Source organism: Neodiprion virginianus, chromosome 3 (genome assembly GCF_021901495.1).
Source record: "Neodiprion virginianus isolate iyNeoVirg1 chromosome 3, iyNeoVirg1.1, whole genome shotgun sequence".
Lineage (NCBI taxonomy): Eukaryota > Metazoa > Arthropoda > Insecta > Hymenoptera > Diprionidae > Neodiprion > Neodiprion virginianus.
The window spans coordinates 6,726,115-6,735,594 of NC_060879.1; the positions used below are offsets into that span (position 1 = coordinate 6,726,115).

The following is a 9,480-nucleotide window of genomic DNA, read 5'->3' on the forward strand; positions in this document are numbered from 1 at the left end:
ACATCGTTGAAGTTCTTTGGCAACGTTGTCAATCGAAAAAAAGATAGCACGCCAGTTTGACCTTGAAAAAAATAATCGACCAATTTGCTGAAGCTAAGGTTCGAAAGAAAGTTTTAAAATTTCTTAAAGGTAAGCCTAGTTCTGAAGTTGTGAGTGGGACTAATAGTAGAATATATAACATTGCGTACATACAATTGAAAAAAAATCTAGAATCATGCAACTTGGAACGTTTACAATCATTTTTGTTGCACAACTATGCGAATTAAGATCCATTGGGTCTCTGTTAGAGACTAAATTGTGATGTGATGACAATCCGTTGTAGTGTCAATTACGTAGGTTGAATTACGTGCAGGATAATTTTGCGTAGAATTGAGAGAGTATAAAGAATAGCTTTCTCCCTTCAGAGAGTTACATCGACATCAGAAGTATTCTCATTTTTTTTTTTACTGAAACCCAAGTGTCCACTCAATCTACAACTCAAATTTTTCCCTAACAATTTTTGCCTAACAATTTTTGCTTTTTGATGGAAATTCTTATGGCGCGTCTCTGTATGAAAAGACAATCGATGAAATCCTCATACACGCGGAACGTGATTCATTCTATGCGTATTTATATCCGAGCATTTACCCACCACCATACGTGCAGACGGTGCTTTTCAGTTCAGTGAGAACAATTCACAGAATTTTTATTTATTGCGTTTCTTTTTAGTGAAATGTACAAACAATTTTGCGTATTTTCGTTTTCGAAGATATGTCGTAATTATAAAACTTCCGGAGTGTTGATCTTCACATGAAGTCATTGCCTCGGAAAATCAACATTTTTATGAGGCCATAGGTAGGCATTTGAGATAACTACAAAAATTTGGTTCATTGTTTCAAAGCAGTGATTAAACTTCCACTTGACCGACTTCACGTGACCTCGAAAACGAGAGATCGATGATTGTTTGGCAAATGTATTCTCTATATCAAACACATGCATTACTGCTATCGGTGACCTGCATCTAGCATTTATAGCGGAGTCTCCGAGATAACGTAATCATTGGTATTGTTACATCGAACAAGTCATGTGGGGATTGTGTCTTATAAACTCTGCTGCGTGCTGTCCAAGAGCATAATTTATAATTCATAATTATTATCACAATGCATTGACGTATTGTCGGGATAAACATTGCTTTGGTATGCTTGGACGTGAAGTGACATTAATTTGTAGACGCCTTTTCGCCCGTAAGAAAATTAACCACTTTTACGCGACTGAATACTTCGATGTGCATAATTCCGTTTTCATCACTTCAGCGCAATCAAGCATTCCATTTTCATGCCAGGCACAACAGACAACACACTGCGAACCGTTGAGATTATTGGAGTTATAAATAAAGAAAAAAGGGGTAACTCTCGTTCAAGTTCATGGCAATTATTCACTGCTGTTTGTCGCGGTAAGCTGTAGAGTCTTGAATCGTTGAGTGTAAAGTTTGGTGTAGAAAAGTTTCGACTCTTACCGCAAATCGTGTACCTATCTTGAAACGATGGAATTCAACGATTTGGTCGCGAAGATGTTGTCGATGGCGTTGATATTCGGGGGGAGTATCTTCATCGGAACATTACCCGTATTATGCAGAAACTGCAGTGGACAACGAAGGCAGGTCTCCTCTTCATTGCTTTGTCTCGGCGCTGGAGTTTTATTTGCCACTTGCGCGCTGCACATGCTTCCAGAGTCCATACAATCTCTCCCTGCCTTAAACGCAGGGCTATTATTCTGCGGCGGGTTCTGTTTACTTTACGCGGTGGACGAAATGATTTACTTTATACGGGGTCGACCCATCAACTTGCCGCACGTCCATCGACCTGCAACAAGTCGCAGGATCAAGCCCACGTAAGTCTGGAAATCTCTGAATCGGTGATCCTCACTGAAAACTGTGCAGTAGGACAGTGTAATAGAATTATTGTATTTCATGAGGCTAGATATGATTGTTGGGTTTGCTCCGATGAAGAAAATCTGTGCGACATTTTCTTACGGATAAAACTGAAACGAAACGTAAACTGATGCACGACAAAGATATTCAGACGATTCCATTCAAAACAGTAATCATATTCCTTTCAGATCAATACTTCGACGGAATGATGATTGTAAGGTCACTGTCAGAGATACCAGGGAGGGAAATTTCTCCAATGAATACGTCGGTCACAACCCTGATTCTCAAGTTTCTTATCAGGCTTACACTCACGGCAAACTTCGAGATCATTCGTACGAGCCAAATCTGAAAAACACATCTTCCAATCAGAGAAGTGTATCTGACAATGAGGTCCACTCTACGACACCTTCGACTCCATCACTTTGGCCCGATGAAAACGAAACCTTACTTACCCGTGAAGCACACATCGAACCCGATTCTGAGTTTAACGCGAGTCTACCGGGACTCTTGGCGGCGTTGGCCTTGCATGCGATTTTGGAAGGAGTTGCCATTGGGGTACAAACAGAGACTGCTAAGGTAAGGATTCCTTGATGATACCCATGGCGAAGGTCTTCGCTTAGGTATTTACTTAAGCTGACAATTTAACAATTGAGGGAAATTACATTCTTAGGTGTGGCTCCTCGTGATAGCAGTAGCTGCGCACAAATTGGTCGTCTGCTTCTGTCTTGGCGTCGAAATGGCAAGATCTGTATCAGTTTTGCATCACGTATTCGCTATCGTTCTATTCGCAGGCGGCTCGGTAGCTGGGATTGGTATCGGGATGGCGGTTAAGGAAGTAAGTGTTGAATGAGTAATACTTTCAGATTGATCAGACCGCCTAAACAATCAACTCTCCATGGTTTATAATCGAACGCTTTTCGACTCTTTTCCAATGTTGCAGAACAGCCATGATTGGGTAACAGTGATACCCGCGCTTAATGCTGTGGCTGCTGGGGCACTTCTTTATGTGGCTCTCAGTGAAGTTTTGCCGAGAGAAAGAGCCAGATGGCAGAACACTCCAAACCGCTGGGCAAGAATTTGGCAATTTATTTTCTTCGTATCCGGCATTGTCATAATATTCATAATCAAGAAGTATATAAGTAAGTATTCTTACTGTACCTCATTCGTTGACGCTACGAATAGTTGAAGTTGACAGTATTTTTTTTTTTGCAGAGGCGACCTAATCATCGACTGGCAACGACTAACAGCTTCTATCTCATTGAACGACCATCGACTATAAGTTCCAGAAATGTATCGTAAATTACATAAATAGATTGTAGCGTTTTATATTTTTTTGTAAAATTTGTATTTAATAATATGATAGTCATTTGTACAAATAAATTCATTTATTAATAAAATTTGTAACGTCGGATTGTTTTACACCATCATAGAAAAGTGGGTTTATTTCTTATTTTATTTTCATGATAATGTCAGCGGCTCGTTCTGCCATCGCGATAATCACTGAGTTTGGCATACCTGAGATAGGGGATGGCAAAATACTTGCATCTACGATTCTTACCCCGTTGACTCCAATCACCCTACAAAAGATGTAAAACGAAACCATCACGAGATATAAAAGCTTACATACAATTCTGTTGCATAATCTGCTGATAAATCGATTTCGGAATCGCGTACCTATTCGGAAAAGTTTTCCCACCTTTGTTAATGCAGTGAATATGAATTTCTGGACGTTTCGATGACCGGAGAAATGGATACTCTAGGTCAGAACTGACTTACCTCAGATGTTCGTCCACCACTGCACGATTGTCGTGTCTATTACCCATCTGACAAGTCCCACCAAAATGATGACTGGTTAGACCTGCGGTTCTCGTTAAGCAGTTCGTAAATTCCAGGTTTGAGTAATCCGGTTTTAAATGGTTGCACTCATCCAAATTAGGAATGTGAGGCGTCACACCCAACTCCATGAATTGGCGTGTCCTCAGTGTGTCCATGGCCAGATTGATCGCTGCAAGAAATTGACCACGATATTAAAAGCTGCAGTTTCCAGTTAGCGGCGAGAACTGAGCGGATGGAGAATTTTATTGTTGTACCTTTGTGCGTGCACGTGACGTCGTAATCGTTCTGAAGATATCTGGGATCGATTATTGGTGGATCTGAGAAATGAGATGAACCTAAAGTAACCCTTCCACGACTCTTCGGTTGTAAGCAATTTGCCAAGTAGATGAAACCTTCCTGTTTGGAATTGGCGTACGAAGGGAAAATCGCCCTGAAAGTCTGGATTCCGCAAAAGGATATTACGCTTTGTGTTTGTTCGAATGTCGGATGAAAAGCAAACATTCGTCCGAAATCAGTGCTTGTTTTTACCGTAGTATGGAAATTGGCGATGTCTTTGAGCAAACTCTCGTCCGCTGATCCCATGCCAAAAAAAACAATTCCACTGTGGCCTGTTATTCCTGTGCCCAAAATCGCGGTCGATGCCAAAAGTCCTGAAATTCAACGAAAAATAATAAAACGCAATCGTCATCTTTGGCATCAGAAGTTGATATCCAGTCGTAATTAATTTCGGTCAATCTGGTGGCGCACCATTCACAAAAAGCTGAAATAATTCGTGTTCAAATCAATTTACATAAGAGGTCCTTTGGTAATGGATACCCATAATTTTTTTCACAAGGATCCGGAAATCGTGTCCTGGGATAAAAAACGAATACATAAAATGTTCTTTTACTCCCGAAGAGAGGGTGGAGGGGGGTGACTGAGTTATGAACCGCAGGGCACATGTTTTTATGACTCGAGAAACATTTCGGAATGGATAGTTTGAAAATCCGAAAACAGGAGCATTTGTGTTGAGAAAAAATCAAAGAATTCCGATGCCAATGATAAACAAGGTTAGATCAATTTGTACCGTGCAGGAACTTTAACTCTCACATTATAAACATGCATTACGCATTCGACTTGTGTGAATGTTGGTTTTTCATTCAGGCATTTACCACTGCCAAAAGCGTAGTACTTGAAGATTTCACTCAGTGACATCAACTTGTTCAAAGTGACGCTTACAGGTGTTTTGAGACCGATGTAAATCGGGACATTCAGGTGATCAAACAGGTTCTCTCCAACTTTTTCGAGGTGACTCACAACGGGGATCTGAAAGTGAATCGAAGACGATATCGAGGTTCGCTTGGAAAACCGGCTTTGGGAATTTTGAAAATTGAGAAAACGGGATTTGATATCGACCTTCGGCCATGAATTATCATCGCCAAAAATAACAAATGACAATAATCAATTAGGTGAGACGAATATCTTATCAATCAATTCATGTAGGTCATGCAGCTTTTACTTACGCGATATTTTTTAAGCTCATTAGCCGGTCCGATGCCGGATAGTAATAGTAATTGCGGAGTGTTGAAAGCACCTCCGCACAGAATTATTTCTCTGTTAGCCTTTATTTGATCCATTGTGCCGTTTGGATGTTGAATTTGAACGGCTCGTGCCGTAAGTTTGTCAAAAATTATCTAAACGAAAAATGGACTCTATCACTCCATATGAATTCATTTGATATTTGTTATCTCATAAGTAAGACAATCACGCGATGATTGAGACTAATTAAGACCCACCTTAAGATAGTTAAGACTTACCTTAGTGACGAATGTATTTATTAATATGTGCAAGTTCTCTCGGTCCCACGCTTTATTTAAGTAAGCGTTATAACTGCTCCATCTGGCACCGTTTTTCAGGGTGTGTCTCGCTAAAATAAGACTAGTATTTTCCCGAGAAATTTCGATTCCTGCGTTATGAAAGGCTCGAGCTAATTCTTCTTTCACTGAGACTGTAGTAACAACCATTGCATCCTCTGTACGTTTAAAATACGGCAAAAGATCAGCGTAAGACCATCCAACTGGCCAATTGGCATAGTCTTCGGGTATTCCAAAGGAGTGAAGCAGATAGTTCATTTGGCCACTACCTCCCAATCCCTTGCCTCTGGGCACAAATTGCTTCTGTGTAAATATTAAAGTCAATTATCGGCTATTAGCGACCTTATTAATCGAATTATAAATTACTATCATTTTGTGATCGCTATTATAAGTTGGATGACACAATTGAACGTATTCGGGGAACGTCGATTCATAAAAATATATAAGAGCATGAACATTAGGGTTTTTCAAAAAAGGACAAATTTTTTTTCTTCAAAAAGCAAAAAACAATATTAACAACTTGTTATAAAAATTTTTTAACTTTCAAAATAAAAAAAATAAATTTTCCCGTGTTATTTAAATGGAAAATAAAGAAATGGATAGAGGCAAACCTTACTATTGATATTAAGAGCTCATATTGGCGCCAAAATTTTTGTTTTTAGGTATACTATCAATTTTTGGGCACCATAAGAAAAAAAATTCTTTTTTTTTTTTGAAACCCCTGATGAACATGTTCAATGATGAATCCCTGTTAATTCTTTACTATAGACCATATATTTCACGATACTTCAGTATTTAAATCGTAATTAATATCTATGTATAATTACTTGATCGCGAAGGCCTCTCGATGAAAACGTTTGAGGCTCTGTTTGGTAAGCCCAATTTGCGTCGGTTCCTTGTAGCAGCGGAGCTGCCAAGGGAACGGATGAGAACCATTTGAAGTATCCACCGGCTTCTATAAGAAGAACCGATGCATTCCCCGATTTCGATAGTTGTGATGCAATAACGCACCCTGCCGTTCCAGCCCCGACTAGGTTGAAAACGGTTAAATTTCAGTAAACTAAATAAGTTTTGTAACGGAATTTTCATAGTTACCGATTATGTAGTCGTAATTGTTCGCTGGATTTTCAACTATGTTAATTGGCGTACCATAGTAATAATTGTAAAGTACGGACAGCGTTAAACAAACAAAGGGAAATATGAAAATATTCCACATCATCATTCACGTAATTATCGATAAACTTTCAACTCGAATCAACAGCTCTGCCTCTTCACAATGTTATCAAGATTCTTTTTGTTTCGTCTTAATGATACGGCTACGTAATTGGCATGTATATGTATTATTAAGTTAGCACATGCGTTGGTATGTATGTAAAAGAAATCAATACTTCTAGCTCGGTGAATCTTGGCATTCAAATTTACCGTTTCTTCGAACACGAAAAGACCGCGCACTTGGTCGGTAACTTGATGCAGCAAGTTATTTTAGTCGGTAAGTAAAATAGTAATGCTCGGATTATGTGTGTGTTGATTGAACATCAATCCTTCGGAATTTCCAAAGAAAAACATAGTACCTAGTAAGTGTTGAGCTTACAGATGAAGCACAATTCATATCTGACTGAAAAAGTTGGGAAATTTGAATAAAATGTAGATACAACACGATTACTTACCGAGTTTCGGTAGATAAGGTAGGCAGCGCTTCATTGATGGCTTAAATGCTCAGACTGTCCATTGGCAGCACTGAATTCTTTCACTCGTTGCCAGCAAACGTGATAGTTGATTTGTTTCGGTCTTTCGCGTCTGGTAGAAACGCAACGAGATGCGTATTGAAAACTGTTATTTCTGTTCGTCCCGTATTTATCCGGGACACGGTATACAATTCGTTAGAAACGACTCCAAGGTGAGTAATTTTCTGAGCTTTGCTTTGGTTATTGTGCTTGAACATTCTTAGCGACATTCACAAGGCGTTTATATTGAGATTCGTGAGCACGTGTCTAGCGTGACAGAAAATTTAGGTTATGTTTCTCAACCTCTTGGATATGGATATCAATAATTATTCACTGGATTCAACGTTTTGCTCCGATAACTAACAACTGATAATGAGATAAGAACAAACATCAAATCCCGGATAATGATTATAAGAACTTTTTACAGATTTTCACATTCACAACTCGCTCAACAACATTTGAGCGAAAACAACTTACCGAACTTATCGCATCGTTATATTATTTCAGATATTCAAATTCTGTCGATCAAAATGCCACGCGGCATTCAAAAAGAAGAAGAACCCAAGGAAGGTGAAGTGGACTAAAGCCTACCGAAAGACAGTCGGCAAAGAATTGTCGGTTGATCCGGCGTTCGAGTTTGAAAAGAGAAGAAACGTACCACTTAAATACGATAGAGAGTTGTGGACGAAGTCAGTCGACGCCATGAAGAAAATCGAGTTGATAAGACAGAAAAGGCAGAACGCGCACATAATGCAGAGACTGCGCAAGGGACGCGAACTTGAACAAGACAGAGACGTTAAGGAGGTTCAACGTGATCTGAGTCTAATCCGCTCACCAGCGGCGGGTCTTAAGGAGCGCAAGAAGCTTGAGGAGTCTGTCGAAGAGGATGAGAAAATGGAGGATTCGGATTCTGAGGAAATGGAAGCGGAAGAAGTTGTGCTATGAATGTTGAAGAAGCAATCAGCAATTATTTCTTTGTACAAAACTTTAAGTATATAGTTAATAAGTTATCCGCGTTTTTTTTCACTCAAAACATCGTAACTCAATTATCATTAGCTATTACTCTGCGCAGCTCTGAGTTCTGCACTTTCATAAGTTATTAATATCGTGATTGTTTTCTTGTCAAATTCTGATCACATCAACGTACAGTCACTATTGGCATCCATAAATAAGTACTAAACTATGGCATTGATCCTGATGGCATATACGATTTGGTTCCTATATATCATGAATTAATATTCGGTTAAATTTTCAAATATGTTACGAAATTTATTCATCAACAGCTTATTTGGTACTCATATTTATATAAGCCTATGATCAGCACAGGTTCAAATGTAATGTCTAACTGTTGGGACAAAGTAACACATGAAAATGTAAATAAAATTCATATTCAAAAATTTTCAAGTTATTGTTTTACTGTATGATAGTAAGAGAAGAGTATTTGGGTGTTTTTGAATAAAGAGAATCACATTCACTGATGAAAACAGTTTACAACAATCAAAATTAATATCGGAAATTGTTAATGTTTGAAATTGAAGATGTGTTTCTCAAAAATATTAAGCGCTTTGTTTTGGGTTGTGCGATGTCAACCACGAAGTTTTCTTTCAACATTAGTGAGAATGTCTCGGTCGATGCATCTAATAGCAAACGGTTAGTTTCCGTTACCTACTATTGGTACACAGCCAACCGTTGGAGAATTAGTAATTTGAATCTTGACGTCTGGTATTCAAGAATCCGTACGGATACATGCTAGATCATATAATAGATGACGTTATGGTGTGAGGACCGAATATTTCAGGTTTGCGAGGGAAACAGAAGAACAGTACTAATTACTTCGGAAAGTAGGAAAACGAATTTGTAAAATTGACCTCTTCAGGAATTCCGTAATATACCTTCGAATTCATCGGTGAAGTTAAAATAAACTTAAAACTTGGAATTTGCATCTGATTTGGATGTTATTTAGAATCAGTCCAAATTGTCTTTGTATAGAAGCATCGATTCCCTTCGATCGCAACTATTGCTGCAATAATCGAGAAACAAGTGTTTTTTATCATTAACCCTTTCATACATACATTTTTCCTTATATACGCGATTCACTCGAAATTTTGCGCACATGGGCTATTGGGGTCGCTGATTAAGAATCTGAACTCGAAATTTG

The 9,480-nt window shown here is 38.7% G+C and overlaps 3 protein-coding genes across 5 annotated transcripts; 2 read left to right on the forward strand and 1 right to left on the reverse strand.

Annotated features, from left to right (window-relative positions):
- The first annotated feature begins 1,036 nt into the window (after window positions 1–1,036).
- On the forward strand, window positions 1,037–3,287 carry LOC124300087 (zinc transporter ZIP3-like). The gene is made up of 5 exons (XM_046753751.1): window positions 1,037–1,869; window positions 2,098–2,485; window positions 2,580–2,744; window positions 2,850–3,048; window positions 3,122–3,287. Exons 1-5 carry the CDS (start codon window positions 1,523–1,525, stop codon window positions 3,130–3,132), a joined length of 1,110 nt encoding a protein of 369 aa, XP_046609707.1. The 5' UTR covers window positions 1,037–1,522; the 3' UTR covers window positions 3,133–3,287.
- LOC124300085 (neither inactivation nor afterpotential protein G-like) lies at window positions 3,280–7,306 on the reverse strand. 3 transcript variants are annotated; one of them, XM_046753747.1, is made up of 9 exons: window positions 6,694–6,910; window positions 6,426–6,628; window positions 5,542–5,901; window positions 5,248–5,418; window positions 4,897–5,050; window positions 4,274–4,395; window positions 4,000–4,183; window positions 3,686–3,914; window positions 3,280–3,486 (listed from the first exon to the last, which is right to left on the reverse strand). In XM_046753747.1, the coding sequence occupies exons 1-9, from the start codon at window positions 6,818–6,820 to the stop codon at window positions 3,357–3,359; spliced, it is 1,680 nt and encodes a 559-aa protein (XP_046609703.1). In that variant the 5' UTR covers window positions 6,821–6,910; the 3' UTR covers window positions 3,280–3,356. The 3 variants fall into 3 exon arrangements, with proteins under 3 accessions (XP_046609703.1, XP_046609704.1, XP_046609702.1); XM_046753748.1 differs by lacking the exon at window positions 6,694–6,910 and adding an exon at window positions 7,266–7,306 and having other exon boundaries at window positions 4,000–4,395; XM_046753746.1 differs by having other exon boundaries at window positions 4,000–4,395.
- A 29-nt stretch (window positions 7,307–7,335) lies between these two features.
- On the forward strand, window positions 7,336–8,726 carry LOC124300088 (probable ribosome biogenesis protein RLP24). Its single transcript, XM_046753752.1, has 2 exons — window positions 7,336–7,495; window positions 7,830–8,726. Exons 1-2 carry the CDS (start codon window positions 7,415–7,417, stop codon window positions 8,265–8,267), a joined length of 519 nt encoding a protein of 172 aa, XP_046609708.1. The 5' UTR covers window positions 7,336–7,414; the 3' UTR covers window positions 8,268–8,726.
- Window positions 8,727–9,480: the final 754 nt, after the last annotated feature.